This window comes from Sciurus vulgaris (genome assembly GCF_902686455.1).
Source record: "Sciurus vulgaris genome assembly, chromosome: X".
Classification (NCBI taxonomy): domain Eukaryota; kingdom Metazoa; phylum Chordata; class Mammalia; order Rodentia; family Sciuridae; genus Sciurus; species Sciurus vulgaris.
Window position 1 is genome coordinate 133,760,268 of NC_136471.1, and position 17,228 is coordinate 133,777,495.

Here is a 17,228-nt window from a genome sequence, read left to right on the forward strand (position 1 = left end):
TCTCTCTGCCCTGTCTCCCCCATACCCACCCCACTCCCCCTTTCTCCTCTTTTTTAGGAATTATTAATCAGGAGTGTTCTGCTTAGCCTAACTATTTGGAGCTGCTATTATGAAAGCAAAATGATAGGTTTCCAAATAGAAGGTAAATTTTTTCAAACTGCACACATTTTTTGTCCCTCATCCCTCAGAACAGAGCATCGCTGCCCTCATGGAGCATCACTGTGTTTTATAGTGTGTGAGGAAGAATGACCAACTCTAGTCCTTTCTGCATGTAGGCTGCACAGCAGTGGATATTGCTTCCTGCGATTTTTCTGTAAAGTGTCAGAGAGTACATACTTTGAGCATGGCGATCCGTAATCTCTGTCCGCACACCTACCCAACTGTATTCTCATAGTGGGAATTCCACCACGGGCAATCTGTAAACCCAAGGACATGGCTGTGTGCCAATAAAACTTTATTTAAAGTAGCAAGTGGTGGGCCGAAGCTTACCAGCCTCCGATCTAGAGCAAGTCAATCTGCACGATTCAGTTTCCTCCTGTGAAATGAGGGAACTGAATATACAGTAGAGACATGAGGCATAGAGGAAAACACCTTCTGTTCATAGGGGTTGCTGCTGTCTGCAGATTTAGGTATCCACGGGGGTCTTGGAACACATCTCCCATGGCAGCTACGTCACTGTGGACCCAGGCAGTTGACTTCACTGTGAAATGTGCTTAGAATATGGCCAGAGATTGGAGATGGGGTGGTTGGATGAGCAGTGGTAAGGCGTGCAGAACTTGAGGCCCCACAGCCAGCTTGATTTTGAAACCCGTCTTGCCCCAGGGAAGGTTCTCTGTGTTCAGCCTCCCCTTGCCTTTGAGGACAGTGGCATGGTATATGGTGATGACCAAGGAAAACACAGCAAGGCTCTGCCCAGGGCAGGTCAGCAGTTCTTTCTTCTATTAATATTTTAATTTTCTACTTCTTCTTTCTAGATACACGTGACAGTAGAGCGCGTTCTGACATATTATACATGCATGGAGTATAACCTATCCTAATTAGGATCCCATTCTTGTGGTCGTTCACGATGTGGAGTTTCCCTGGTCGTGTATTCATATGTGAAATAGGAGAGTGATGTCCAGTTCATTCCACGTCTTTCCTATTCCCATCCCCCTCCCTTCCCTTCATTTCCTTTGTCTAATCTAAGGAACTTCTATTCTTCCTTCCCCCTGCCCCTTACTGTGAGTTAGCATCCACATATCAGAGAGAACATTCTCATCCTTTGGTTTTGGGGGGATTGGCTTATTTCACTTTGCATGATATTCTCCAGTTCCATCCATTTATCTGCAAAAGTCATAATTTCAATTTTCTTTATGACTGACTAATATTCCATTACGTTATGTATATAGACCACATTTTCTTTATCCATTCATCTGTTGAAGGGCACCTAGGTTGCTCCCATAATTTAGCTATTGTGAGTTGAGCTGCTATAAACATGGATGTGACTGTGTCACTGTAGTGTGCTGATTTTAAGTCCTTTGGGTATAAACCAAGGAGTGGGATAGCTGGGTCACATGGTGGGTCCATTCCAAGTTTCCTGAGGACTTTGAGTTTGCAGTCCTGCCCTCAAAAAAGAAAATAAAATATTTGGGCATCAATCCAACAAAAGAGGTGAAAGACCTCTACAGAACCCTAAAGAAAGAAACCCTTAGAAGATGGAAAGCCCTCCCATGTTCTTGGATAGGCAGAATTAATATTGTCAAAAAGGCCATACTACCAAAGGCGTGATACAGATTTAATGCAATTCCCATCAGAATTCCAGTGGCATTGTTCATAGAAATAGAAAAAAGCAGTCATGAAATTCATTTTGAAAAATAAGAGGCCCTGAATAGTCAAAGCAATCCTCAGCGAGAAGCAAAGCGGGAGGCCGCACAATACCAGACCTCAGATTATACTACAGAGCTACAGTAATAAAAACAGCACGGTACTGGCCCCAAAAGACACGTAGACCAATGGTGCAGAATAGCAGACCCAGAGACACACCCGTACAAATACAGTCATCTCCTAGTAGAGCAGTTACTTTTCTTAAGCACGATCCTGGAGTGATAGCTGCTGGGGGCAGAAGCATCCGCTACCTGCGGGGCAAGAATGTGGAATGACATGCAGGAATCATGGCCGGCAGGAAGAGAATTCCCGGGCAGAAATACTCAAGGGCAAGATTCCCCTCCCTGTGGAGCACGGCATGGGAAACACTCCCGCTCCTCATTTGGAGATCCAGGAGTCACTGGCTGCTCTGGTCGCGGTCTCCAGGGCCGTGCGTGCAGTCCGCACACGAGTGAGGCGTGCCCCCTGGAGAGCACCGAGCTGGTGGGGTGGCAGCCTTCGGGGAGCGGGGACAGAGCAGCTGGAGTCACTGCGAATTCGCTCATGAAGACATCTGAGGACTCTCCATCTTCCTTAGCCATCTATCCGATCAGAACAAGCTAAGGAGCGGACGGAATTCGGGGAAAGGATTTCCGATGGCCTGGAACAGCAGTCATTAACCCGTCGTCAGTCACAACACTTTTCAGTTTAATGAGCCAGACTGACCCTCCTTTCATTATGCTGAACGAGTCACATGAGCTCGCTCTTCGGGTTCTGTGACATTTCCTTAATTTTCCTTGAAGGATTTTGACATCGCTGGTGACAGGTTCTGTTGAGAATGTGAAATGAGAGCGTTTTGCAAGGTGTTTTTTCTCTTCGGTATTATTCTCTTCCAGAACTTGGTATTCTGGGGGGAGTGAGCTCTGGGGTGCAGTCAGATACTTGGGCCCTTCGATTTTACCAACCCGCTTTTGTAGATTTCATTTAGATCGCCTGCTGTGTATAACTCAGAGATGCTGCAGTCATATTTATACATATTTATATACAAATAACCTACTTTCCTGTATATACACATACTCATATCCTGATAGAGAGTAATTATATAATCATGTGCATTATGTTCTTTTCCAAATAATGACAATACTCAAATCGCTTCAGGTCAGTCTCATTTTAATCAAATTCCTGAGGCTTTCTCTTCTCTCAACATTCACCTCCTTCAACATAAATTCTGAACCCGTTTTTATTTTTTAATTGACTTTCCTTCCGTTTAGAGAAGTCGGGCTCTGGCCAAGACCTCACTGACGTAATGTCAATCATTTCTTCACCAGCTTTATAAATAAGAACAAATCAGAAGGAATCAAAGAGAGACAGCTTCGAGGAGATGAATCGATCGTGTTAGCAGAGCTCAGGACATTTTACAGCGACCTCTTTCTTCCCCCTGGCTCCGTTGGAGCTGAATAGCAAGCTTCCTTGACCCGCCTTGTGCTCCCGACTAAGCATTCTGTGCCAGGGATTCTCGGCCGTCTCCAGCCTCTTTCCTTTGGCTCATTACCTGAAGGATAACTAACTAACGACACGTACAACTTGCAGAGCTTGGGCTTTATTTCGGCGTGTGCATTCATTGCTGCAGCTGGTTATATAAACGTGCACGTTCCTGGAGGCACTGAGATGCCTCAGCCTTGGAATAGCTGGCATAAGGGCTGCGGGGCTTGTGTTTCTCCCAGAATCCAGTTCCGTAGAGGGAGGGACCAAGGCCCTGCTCAGCCGAGCTCTCCCTGCTCCGGAGACCTGCTTCCTTTCCTTCCAGATGCCCTTGAGTGACATTCACCCAGCACTCTCCGCTCTCTGTAGCTTGAGAACTTACCCCTGGCTTCGTGTACACAGGAACCACTTTGCAAACAGAGGGTTTCTGGTTGTCCTATTTATTTTTAGGTTTGCTGCAGAAAATGCCCATTTCCAATTCTTACAGGAAAAACTAGGGCCTCCTCCCACAGTGGGTGCTCTGTTCAGAGTCAGCAGCAAACCTGACTCTCCACTTGGACCACATGATGAACCCCAGGCTAATCACCAGCCCACAGCATCTCAGACGTGCACAGTAATCCGTTCGAATCGAGGTACAGCTTAAGTAAAATAAGCCAGCTTTTAAAGTTTCGCAGAGACTGTCTGATTCTGTCCAGAGCTCTCAGGAGCTCGGTCAGTACAACATGGACAAATAGATCCTCAATCACATGAGGTCTGGGGATATAGCTCAGCTGGTAGAGTGCTTGCCTTGCAAGCACAAGGCCCTGAGTTCGATCCCCAGTACCGCAAAAAAACAAACAAAAAAAATCAGGTGATCAGGTGAGCCCCCCAGACACTAACTTAGGAGGCTGCCCACCTGGATCTTATGACCGGGAAGGCCCGTCACCGCGGAGACGGCCACACTCCTCTCCTCTGCGTGGGAGGCGGGCCCCTGGAGCGTGCTGACAGGGGCCTTCCTTTCCACAGAGGTGGGTGGACGGAGGCCTCACCGACAGCCTCCCCATCCTGCCTGCTGGACGGACAGTGACCCTCTCCCCGTTCTGCGGACGGCAGGACATCTCCCCGCGAGACAAAGGGCAATTGAGTCTGTACATCAAGGTCACCAATCAGGACGTCATGGTGAGTACTTGCCTTCGGTGACACGCAAAGTGTCCCGGTCCACTCGAGATCCCCCGCAGAAGGAATCCAGCCTGCGGCCCCGCCTTGGCAATGGGCTGATATCCTCACGCTGCAGCTGGAATCCTCGGCAGTGTTTCTGACGCCGCACCCCGTCAGAGGCCCAGGGAGCCGGGTGCAGCCCTCTGCTGCTGGCTCACTGTCCCTTGGCGTAGCGTTTCCTCTCTCTTCGGTTCTTTTCCACGTCGATAAACTTGGTTGTCTTATTTATTTTAAAGCCCATCAGGGCCGTTTTAGATCACGTCATTTTATTCATTTACAAAATGGAAGTAATGAGATATTTCAGAATATTGGGGAGAAACTTAGGAACCCAAATGAGCAACTGACATAAAAATATGGACGGCATTAATCTAACCAGAAGTTCTGGACCTGGGGCCATATGGTACCCAGGGAAGGTTTGGCACTGTCTGGAGACGGTTTGGGTTGTCACCTCTCAGGGTCGCTACTGGCATCTCCTGGGTGAAGGAGGAGGATGCCCTTCAACGTCATGCCGGTCACAGGACAGCCTGCTAACCAAGAGGTAGCTGGCCAGACAGGCCAGTTACGCCGAGGCCGAGAGCCTGTGTCTAGTGTGGAGTTAGCTGCTTGAATTTGCTTCCCACCCTGGGTTTTAGCATCCAGGACCTGAATTCTGAGATGACAAGAATAGCATCTCTGTACCTAGAGCTTCAGTTTTTATCTTTCCATCCTAGCTGTCCCTGGCCAACCTCGTGAGACTCAACCAAGCCCTCTTCCCGCCAAACAGAAGGAAAATGGAATCCCTGTATCGGTGTGGTTTTGATGACGCCGTGAAGTTCCTACTTAAAGAAGGCTGGTTCGAGTAAACTGCCGTGCACTTGACGGGGCAAAACAGGTTTCAGGTCGTTATGGATGGAGCCTTCTAATTAAACCCTATTTTAAAAAAAAATCTGTCTGGACACTGTTAATTCGATTACTGCCCTTTGCAACGTATTTATCTTTAATACTTCAGTTATTCCTGGGCGCAGGGAAACGGGCACTTGATTGGAATGGGCAACGTCATTAAGAAAGTGCGCTCGCGTGACGAGGAAGCATTTTCACAGAAAGAAAATTGGGGAGGGCGGACCCTCTGGGTGGACATGGTCCAAACGGAGGGAGGGCCCTCTGCAGGTACTTTGGGAAAAGGGGTGTCGAGACTGGGACCTGATTCACGGGTGTTTCCACGACTCGGCCTCGTCCTGCATCCTCAGGACTGAAGGCGCTCGGCTCCCCTGCCGGTCTGGGCCAAGGTCTGGGCCAAGGCAGGCGGGAGAGGAAGCGGTTCAGAAGTAGGCAGCATGCCTTAAGGCCATGCGCAGGAACTGGAGGGAGAGGTCTACTTCCCTCAGGGACCCGTGACCGCCCTCTGCACGGGATCGAAGTACACTCGGAGCTTCAGTGGACGGAATGCTACCGAGCACCCAGGACCAAGCAAGCCCAGGAGACTGGCGAGAATGGAAATCCCAGGTAACCCCGCACAGTGCCATTTCTAAATCACGGCCCGTGGGTACTCGCGTCCCGCCGTCCTGTCACTTTGAGGGCCAATTCGCTTACGCCTTCTTCAATCTTAAATCTGTTTATACGGGGTTTCGCCAAGCATGAACTCTTAATTACTAAGAGGCAGTTAGAAACAAACCAATTTAATTGCATGGATTTAATTGTCCTCTTTTTACCCCATGAAACCATTCTTTAAATCAATTTTATGGTTCTCAAAAGCCCCAAATACACAATTTTTACACGTAAACACCAATTATTGCCTCTTTTCTTAGGAGTTCTGCAGAGACCCAGTTTAGAGTAATGATGGTCCTCGGGGCATGTATTTTATCTATGCCAGCAAACGCGGTTAAATCTCAACGAGTCGCTTTATTAAGTGACAGGAAGAATGGATTCTCAGTTCATTCTTGCACCCCTTGATTCACCAGGTAGATTTTCACCTTTGTCCAAGATTTTTCACCTTACTCTCTTTATCATTACATGCAAATATTCTGTGGGTACAATCTTTCCACAGCTCCTTTTTCGATGCAAAAATAACTCTTGCTCGCTTGGATTGTTTTTGAAGATTTCATTGTAAGCACTGCTATGTCCTTGACCATGTGGGTGGATGGTCTCTTCCTTAAAAAAAACAATCTTGTAAGATCATTGACAGATAAATCTGCAGCGACTTTCTCAGGCAGCATCCAGCAAAGTAGGGGAGCACATGATCTGTGCACCCGGGCATTCCTTAAAGGTGCTGCACCAAGTCCTCAGGGGAGGCAAGCCACAGAGCATGCTCCGTCAGCCTTCGCTGGAGTGTGTCCCCTTGCATCTAGACTAACAGAAAACAGCCATCTCCCGCAGGATCGGCCGGTTGGGATCAAAATTTTGCAGCATGCTCGAACTGGTAAATAGAAACTCAGAAGAGATTTTCTAACCCAAATACGGACATGTTTGCAGGGTAATTACTGGGACAGGCTGCTTGGTGAGTCCTCTGTTTCCTATCAAGGCAATTTCCTAATATCTTTGGACCTGTCATTTAAAATTTAATTGTTCTTCCTTTTCTTCTTTTCAATAACGCTCTTTGTAACTATGGGAACCCACGGCCTCCATCGACAATTAGGGAAAATGCATTTGGTCTTGAAGTCCAGTGATGCTCTGGAGGAGCAAGCAGTGTACTAAACAAAGCAAGCGAAGCGTCTGTTGGTTCCGGTTGCCCAGATCAGGTCAGTGATGCAAAGTCCCAGGCAGCTCGCGAAGAAACACGCAGCTCTTGGCATCGAAGTATCCTTCCAGACAAGCACAAGCCCTAAAAACATGCAGATTTCATTTACTCTGCTGATTTCTTTTTCCTAATGATCAAAACAAATGAATTCCATTATAGAAAAACTCCCCCTTTATGTTTATCAGGACTGATCCTAGAAAGTTCTTTGGATTCCATCTGTTACTCCTACAGCTGGGGAACTAGTAATTACCAGAAGTTCAGTGTGTCGAGGATTTTCTTGCTTGAGCTGTAGCTACAGGATAGCAAAACAAAACTGAAAGCAGAAGTAATGATCTGCCTAACTCAAGGTAGGAGGAGAAGCAAGGACAGGGGGTTCAGGACCAACCATGGCCGTCTGTCGTCCCCACGGTGATGATTATTTGTGGGCTGACAGTTGTCTTGGGATGAATGTACCATGTAACCGGTCAGCTCTGTTCTCAAATTTGCCTCAGCCCAGACCTCATTCAAGTTTGGCCATCTGTTCCAATCACGTCTTTTGTGACAAAAGCGTGCTGGCCAATGTGACATGTTGCACATGAGTATCTTTTGTCTCTTGGCTGTTCAGCCTGGGCCATGTTGTCACTCTTCTTGTCCTTTATGGTACAGGAAATTTGGAGATTAAAAATCTGTTCATCTCTTTGGGCCGCCATATTGAAAAGCAGGTGTCTTAAGACAGCAGAAAATTATTCTGGATGTTGAGGAGCCAGAAGTCCAAAAAGTCAAGACCTCAGCAGGGCTCATACCTTCAGGAGCCTGGGAAGGAAGATCTGACCTTGGTCTCTCTCCCAAATGATGGTGGTCACCTACGATCCATAGCATCCTGTAGCTCCAAGGAGCGTCCATCCAACCTCTGTGTCCATTTTCACAAAAGCATGTTTTCTATGTGTAGATCTGTGTTCTGTCTTGCTCTTAGACGGACACCAGTCATGCAATGTAGGGCTGACCCTAAATCTAGACGGGTCTCCTCTTTAGACCCTTATTCCATCTGCAAAGGCCTATTTCCAAAGGACGTCCCACTCTGAGAGGTCCAACTGGGGCACAGGGGCACTCTTTAAATCACCACAGAGACATGAGAGTGTTCCCCCCGTTTGGGTGTATCTGTAGTTTTCTCCGGATTTGATTCAGGCCAAGCATCTCTGGCAGAGGATTACCCATGCTTAGAGATGCCTGCCATACTCCTTTCCTTTGTAACAAGCATCTCATGGAGAGAGGTTTTCAGATCATATAAAAATCTTGCTCCTCATCAAGCCCTCGCAATGATTGTGTTTATGTGACCTCACGGTTCCCAGTTCATTTGATGGGTTGTAGTCTGTTATAATCTAGCCCCACTTACAGCGATGCTCACATGGTCCCGATGCTAATCATTGGGAACCTATTCTGCTGACTCTTGTTGGCAGGTCCCCAATGTTAAGCTCTTTCTTACTTTCAGCAACAAAATATCCCATGCTCCTTTTGTTCTTCTCTACCCCATCCTTGAAATCAGCCTATTCTCCAAGGGATGCTGCTTCTCTCCAGTGGAAATGGTTTTATATTTATGGTATCTAAATTCATTAGACAAATAACCGTGTTAATGGTGCGTTGCTGCTACCAGGCCATCTTGGTGGACAGAGATAGAAGATTTATATGCATATATGTGTGGAGGCATGCAAGTACCAACCATTATCTACATATCTACCTATCATCTAAGAATCATTATCTTTTATCTACCTATTGTTATTTGGCATTATCTATGTACCCTTCCATCCATTCATCCATCCATCCTTCCATCAATCCATTATCCATCAGTCCATCCATCCTCCCTTCCATCCATCCATCTATCCTTTCATTCATCTATCTTTCCATCAGTCCATTTATCCAGCAGTCCATTCATCCTTCCATTCATCCATCTTTCCATCAATACATTTATCCATCAATCCATCCATCCTTCCATCCACCCATCCATCCACCTTCTATGAAAACCCGTGAGTTCCAGCAGACATGTCCAGTTCCATGGCTCATTCTAGTTTTGTCCTTTTCTGTTCTTAGAACTCCTTCCTCTGGCACTAAGAATTCTGTCTTTGGTTATGTTTAATACATTTATTCTTCAACCAGTGCCTCTCACCCCTCTCGTCCCCCGACACCATGTCTACCACCATGCCCTCCCCTGGGGGCCCTGTGATCTCTCAGCTGCACTTGGACTGCCCAGGCTGGATTGCTTTCCTCAGTGGGTATTCTTTGAAAGTTTGTCTTTTCTGTGTCCTCCTAATAATTAGGAGGACATCTTTGGTTGGGTTTTCAATCGGACTGTTTTTCCTCTACACTTGCAGACATTTCTCAATATTTCCTCCGTCCTGCATCATATCTTTATCACACTAATTCTTGGGTTGCTTCATTCAAGTACTTCTTTTGAACTAAGTTCTTTTTTCCTAAAATACATTTTTTGGTGCCTAGAAATGCTGCTGGTAGTTGTGTACTGCTCACGTTGCTCAGTTCTGTCTCCAGTCGTAATTAACAGATTCTCCTGGGCAGTCCGTACAGGCTATCATATGGACTGTGATTGTGAGAGCTCTGTTTGCTTGTTTGCGACAATTAATTAGTGCTTCCCTCCACCCTGTCTTACAGGGTCATACGGATGCAGCAGTCCAATCATGATTGTCTTGTTTCTGTTTTAAAGCAAGCTCTTGCATTAAGGAAGTTTCTTACTTAAAATAAAGGTTTACTTTCAGCTAAATAACTTTTATCAAGTTAGCAGGCTTACCTTTTCCCAGTTTATTTAGAAGTATTGTTTCGCTAGGATCTTTTATTTTTTAAATTTGTTCTTTTTAGATATGCATGACGGTAGAATGTATTTGGATGTATTATACACACATGGCATAGAACTGATTCTAATTAGGATCCCATTCTTGTGGTTGTACATGATGTGTTGTTTCAATGGATGTGTGATGGGTTTAAAATGAATGAAAGATACAACTTGCATTTTATGCAGAATTATCTGCATTTATGCATTATTATGTGCATTGTGTACATATTTGTGCATGTATACATTATTCTGTTAAGGCAATGGATCACATAGAAATATTGTATACATACATGTATAATGTGTATTATTTACAATGTATAGCATCCATATGTATATTCCATATATGTTTAGTTATAGTTTAGATAGGAGGTATTCCCCGCACCACTCAAATGTGAGACAATGCAAGCATGTTCAGAGGTGAAATGATTAGGCTATAAGAAGTTAACTTAATAGTGGATTAATCCACTTGAATGGACTAACTGGGTGGTGACTGTAGGCAGGTGTGGTGTGACTGGTGGAGCTGGGTCACTGGGCACCTGCCTTTGGGGACTATATCCTGTCCCTGGCTCCTTGGGGACTATATCCTGTCCCTGGCTCCATGGGGTTTATATCTTGTCCCTGGTGAACAGAGCTCTCCCTGCTTCCTGGTGCCAGGTCCTGAGCTGCTTTCCTCCTCTAGGCCCTTCTGCCATGATGTTCTGCCTCACCTCTGACCCAGAGCCATGGAATCAGCTGTTTATGAACTAAATCTCCAAAACCATGAGGCAAAATAAGCTTTTCCCTCTCTAAGTTGTTCTTGTTCAGTCTTTTGGTCACAGCAATGAAAAAACTGACTAGAGCATACATTATGTATATGTAGCAGAATTTAATCTTCCCATTCAGGATTGTTCTCCATCTGATGCCACACGAGAAGGTAAATGTTTAATTTTTGTATGTCTACCCCAATTTCTAGGTCTTATACTTCTTTGTTGCTTTTATGAATGAATTTTGTCAGTTTTAAAATTTTTTCCAATAAAAATGTATCCTGATATAAACTTCATATGTGCCTATAGATATTTTAATGAATTTTTTCACTTTTCAAAATACTTTTTCAGTTCCTTACATTGGAGTTTTAGACAATAATGAGTATGTGTTTATCATATATATATATACACACACACACACACATATATATATGCGTGTGTGTATATCTATAGCATATATATGTATATGCACATATAACTGAATATATATGTAACATGTAAACTACATATATATAATTTTTTCATGTAATATGAATACATAGACCATATATAATATTTCCATAAAATTTTCCATCTATCAATAATTATCTCCTTGGTTCTGATGTCTGTTGGTCTGTTCACCTCTTAATATTTGGATTTGATAGTTCAACAGAAAAATTCAAAATTTGGGTCACTGTGTGAATTGCCTAAAGGAAAGTAAAAAATTCTCACCAGATACAGTGATTTGACAAATTTCGATATGCATGCTAGATTAATAAAACAGCTACACTCGATTAAGAAGTAAAAGAAGTGTCAATAAATTATCATTTAAAAATTATTCACAGTCCAATGGCAAATCTTATTCCTCATAACACAGCACGGAAGGTACTTTCATTCTCTCAAGGATAAAGCTGTGTGTTTGACATCTCTACTATTACACTAATTCTTCCAAAAGTGCCGGAAAATATGGCAATTTAATAAAGGCAGAAAATGGAGAAAATAACTAAATCATTATCACCTGTAAATGTTCTCTAGCACTCTGCCCAGGTACTCAGTAGTTGAGAAATAAATGAACAACTGAATGCATAAGGGTCCAATTTGGTGAACTGAAGCAACATATTGAGGAAGTTTTCATTCAGATGTCTGCAGGCACATAGGAACATGAACTGCGTGTTTATATCAGGGGAAATTCAAACAGGGATGAAATTCATTCACAGTATCAAGAAAGACGCACAACACCTAGGAATTGTGGAAGACCTACAAAAGCCGTCCACACCTACCTTCTTATTAGCTGTAGATCTCTCCTGTGTGGAAAGATTAAATGCTACGTGGTGATTTAGCTCCATTTTTGCACATGCTCTGTGTTGAGACTTCCATTTTAGAAATGTAACAAATGCAGGTTAAAGTTCATCTGACAAAATAAATGCTCGATAAGAGACAAGAAAGGCAAAGTAATTTTTTAGCCTTAATTTTAACAGTGAGTTTCTTCTCTCAGGGCTTTTGTCTATTTTTCTGTGGAGGTGTTGGGGACTTTTCCTTCTTCAGGGAAGCTTGGTAAAGAGATGTTTCTTTTTCTCTCTTTACTTTTTTTTAAAAATTGAGATTTATGATCGGGCGCAGTGGTGCACGCCTGTAATCCCAGCGGCTCAGGAGGCTGAGGCAGGAGGATCAAGAGTTCAAAGTCAGCCTCAGCAAAAGTGAGGCCCTAAGCAACTCAGTGAGACCCTGTCTCTAAATAAAATATGAAATAGGGCTTAGTGGTCAAGTGCCCCTAATTTCAATCCCTGGTACACTCCCCTCCCCAAACTGAGATTTATTAATTGGACATATACAAGGGTATGGTGTTGATAATTTGATATAGCTCTATAATATGCAGCTATAAAATCAGGTCAGTTTGCATTTCCACATCCTTAAACATTTAGCATTCTTTGTGTTGGGTTACTTAAACCACTTTAAATGTTTTGAGAAAGAGCAGCACAGGGTTCACTTTTTCCCACACATCAGCGCTTTATATATAGGCCAAGTGCTCTCGAACATAGTGGGCATCAAAAAATGGGGCCAATTCATCACTTCCCCAAATTGGTTATTTATAAAGCTCAAAACAATTGTTAAAATTACCCATATTCAATTTTTTTTTTTTTTTTCCTATCTGAATTGCAGACTCAGGTCATTTTCTCAGCTAGTCTTTCTCATAAAAAAAAAATCTGTAAAGAGATCATATATAGGAGAGTTCCTTATCCAAAGATTTTTGTGCATATGAATGAAACCCAGAGAGGTCAAGGAAAGAGGAGAGAATCACTGGGATCCGAGCTGGTGCAGTGCAGGACTATGCCCGGCACACCAGGACGTGCGGCGGGAATGAATTCATCTTGGCTTGCTTTAGGAAAGGTCATCCTTGGGTATTCAGGTAGCTGCTCTCTGAGCAAAATGCAAACTCTTCCATGTTAGTAGGCACAATGCATGATGGGTGTTTGGGGGTTTTATTTTATTTATTTATTTTTTAAAGCCCGGGAGGGAGTGAACTCAGGGGTGCCCGACCACTGAGCCACCTCCTCAGCCCTATTCTGCATTTGATTTAGAGGCAGGTTCTCACGGAGTTACTTAGCACCTTGTTTTTGCTGAGGCTGGCCCCCAATCCTCCTGCCTCAGCCTCCTGAAGTCTGGAGTTGGATCATACCTTGGCTTCTCCAGGCTACATTTTCTCATGTCTTCAGACAACATGGAAAAAGTGAGCTGCTGAAACCATTTCTTGGTGACTTGGCTTTTCCTAAAGCAGAACATTGATGTTATCCTGTCATGCTGTCAGGAGAATCTGAGTCACACAGAATCCAGAGTTGTCTCAGTTTCTTCATAGGAATAGCCAACCGGGTAGGATGTAAGCCGAGGTGACCGGTAAAGATAGCGAGTCCTTGGAGTCTTGTGCTCGGAACAATGAGTCGAAGAAAGAAAATGTGAAGACGGACGTTAGCCTTTGGTTTTCCAATGACCATGTGCTCAAGGAAAAAAAAAAAAAAAAAACTACCAAGACTTTGAATAATGATGCCTTAGATTCTTTCATTTCAAAATCGTGGTCCGTGGACCGATCCCTGGGCATCCCTTGAGAGCTGGTGGGGAACGTGGGATCTCCGGCTCCATCCTAACCTAGTGAGCACCATCTGCAGTTCCACTCTGTACCCCGGTGATTGACAGGCACATCCCGTTTAGAGAAGCACACCCAGACTCTGGTTGCTATAGTGATGGGAATACACATCTGTTTCCAGGAGGGTAATAAGTGACAGCTGATACAGACAGTGGTGCTGTATTTCATAGGCAGACTTTCCCCCAGGTGTTTGATATTAAAGGGACGGAGAGAGGATGGTAGACTTGAAAGCTGGATGCGTGGATAGATGTGGTTAGGGGTTGGGAACCGCAGGGAGGTGGGAAAGAAGAGTTGGTATATCTGATGGTAAATGAGAAATAACCGGTGAGTGGAAGAAGAGAAAAACCCCAAAGGGAGACCAGGTCAGGAGTTTCTGGTACAGGGCAAATCAAAGACTCGGGTGGAAGACTGGAGAAGCCTGAGTTGAGGAGGAGAGAGAAGTTGGCTCTCACAACCTGTATCCGTGGTTTCAAAATAAGGGAGCCATTCTAAAAGGCAAAACATCTAAATTGGAGCAGCTTTATTTAAAAAAAAAAAAAAAATCTGCATTGCGTGAGAAGCCGAGGTCATTCCTTTGGTCCATTCGCGAACCCGATCAGTTGTACCTGTGACTTTCTCCTGATAGTCAATAGCCTGCCGGTGAGCAGGCTTCATCGAGGCATCAGAAAAAGTTGCTTTACTTTTGCCATTAATAGAAAATGAATGTCCCGGTCCCATAACCGTGGAGGTAAAAATGCTATTAATAAATGATAGGCTGTTCAGCAGGAACAAAGCGGGTGATTGCGAAGGATGGTATCTGTCTTTCTGCTTCGAGGAGCAGGATCACTTGAGGAGCCTTCTTAATAATTGAAGGCTCTAGGACACGGCGTGTCTGCTATATTCTTTTTTTTCAGACCCAGAGCTTTCAAAGACCTTCGTTTTCAAATTGTATTCAATGGATTTTAATATTTAAAAAGAGCCAGTAGCCAACATTCACTGTAAATTCTCTCATCTGCTTTCCCCACTGAGATGAATTTTGAGATAAATCCCTGTCCTGTTAAAGCACCACCTACCCCGTTCTCTTTAGAATCAGCCTCTGATCTGGTTTTCCATGCCATAGAGGAAACACGCTGGATTCCGCCATGTTCCTTCATCCTCTCCTGTAATTCCTCGCTGTCTTGTTAAAATGGAGAGAACGTGTCTTCCTCTCTCACAGCCTGCATTTGCATGTCTTCATTGTAGCCATTACTTGGGTGGTGACTGTAGGCAGGTGGGTGTGGCTGGAGGAGCTGGGTCACTGGGGACATGCCTTGGGGACTATATCCTGTCCCTGGCTCCTTGGGGACTATATCCTGTCCCTGGCTCCTTGGGGTTTATATCTGGTCCCTGGTGAGCAGAGCTCTCTCTGCTTCCTGGTGCCACGTCCTGAACTGCTCTCCTTCTCCAGGCCCTTCCGCCATGATGTTCTGCCTCACCTTGGGCCTCAAAGAATAGAGTTAGCCGACTAGGGAAACCATAAGCCCCAAATAAACTTTTCCCCCTCTAATTGTTGTCAACTCTTTTGGTCATAGTGATGAGAAAAGAAATCTGACTAAAACAGGAGGAAAAATTTATTTGGGCTCATGGTTTTGAAAGATCAGTCTAGTGGTTGGTGGACTCCAAGGCAGAGACTTCAGGGCAGAAGGGTTCTGTGGAGGAAGGCTGCTTAGCTCATGGCGTCTGAGAGAGAGAGAGAGAGAGAGAGAGAGAGAGAGAGAGGGACAGGGAGAGGGAGGAAAGGGGCTAAGGTAATAATTAACCCTTTAGGGCACATCCCCAGGGACCTATTTCCTCCAACGAGGTCCTACCTTCCAGGAGGCTATTCACTTATCACTGTATTAGATTAATCAATCAAAAGATCAGTGCCCTCATGACCCAACTGGTGCCTAAAAGCTCCACCTCTGAACCTTACTACACTGGGGACCATACTTTCAGCACATGAGCTTATGGAAGAACATTCCAGATCCAAACCACATCAGATCCCAGGAGGTATAAGTAGACAAATCCAAACTCAGACCCCTTGTACAAATTCACAGGTCTCCCTGTGACCGTTCCCTACATGCACATTCTGCTTTGATCATATCCGTCCTCCCTACTCTCCTTACTCGCCTTTCCCTTTCCCTCTCTCCCTGTTGCTCCACAGTCCTCTTCCCCTTCCCAGAAGTCCCTCTTCTCTTTCCAGATAATCTTCTTTTGTTGGTTCCTACCTAGGAGACAACATGTGATACTTGTCTTTCTGCTTAACATGATCTTATTTTGCTTAACATGATCTCCAGTCCATTAATTTTCTTGTAAATGACTTGATTTCATTCCTCTTTATAGCTGAATAGTACCCCATTATGTATACACACCTTTTTTTAATCCATTCGTCTCTTGATGGGCACCCATTGGGATCGATAACTTGGCTAATTACGATCTGTGGCACGAGAAGCCCATAGTTCTCTTGGACACGGACTCCGTTTCCTTGGGTTGCAGACCCAGGGCTGGGATAGCTGGGTCATATGGTAGCTCCATTCAGAATTCTTTGAGGAACCTCCATTCTGTCTTCCGTAGTGGCCATACTAATGGACATTGCCACCAACAGTGTGCAAGGGTTCTCTCCGGTCAGGGGATGTTTCAGTCCTTCTCTTACTCGATGTTCTGACAGTGTTCGACGAGCTCCACCATAGCTCACCTTCCCCTTCCAGCTGTTTCTGGATGTCTTCAGTGGTTTCAGTTGATTGTTTCAGCACCATCTCTGCATGTCGGACCCCCCGGGTCACCTCAGGAGCCCTCTGCTTTCCCATTCACTGCCCTGAGTGGGTTAATGGGGCACCCAGTGCTGTCCAGAGGACCCTTCAGATATCTTCAGCCAGCCTCCCGATACCACCCCTCCATCCTCCTAACCCTTCGGTTACTTTCTTCTTTCTCCAATGCCCGCCTGTCCCGTCTAGATGTAGGATTAAGCGGAGGCAACCGTCCACTTTATGTTGCATGCTTTGGTTTCCTTTTAATTCCCTCCTCTTATTATTTTACCTGCTGGATTATGTTGCATGTTTCGCTTTCACTGGCAAAATCCGAACAAAGAACTAAATCTGCTGATGGCCAACGTGCACTTTTTTGAAGCGATCTCCTCTGCTTCCTCTTGAGTATTTTCAGGCAGATGTTTTCAATTAGCGATTCTATCCTCTGCATTTACAGCATCCTGTTTACCATATTCCAGAGGGCATTGAACTTCAGTTTCATCTCTCCTCTACCAACAGGTAATTCCACGGTTTAATTCCTACTAGCTGCAGGCAACTCGAGATTTATGTCTGC

General features: G+C 44.8%; 1 protein-coding gene across 1 annotated transcript in view; it reads left to right on the forward strand.

The window, feature by feature from the left end:
• The window catches only part of PNPLA4 (patatin like domain 4, phospholipase and triacylglycerol lipase), a 32,532-nt gene extending 21,938 nt beyond the window's left edge, over positions 1-10,594 (forward strand). The window contains 3 exon segments of the mRNA XM_079123304.1: positions 4,330-4,482; positions 5,232-5,399; positions 5,886-10,594. Of these exon segments, the coding sequence (XP_078979430.1) occupies positions 4,330-4,482; positions 5,232-5,363 (285 nt within the window). The 3' untranslated portion in view covers positions 5,364-5,399; positions 5,886-10,594.
• The last annotated feature ends 6,634 nt before the right edge of the window (positions 10,595-17,228 follow it).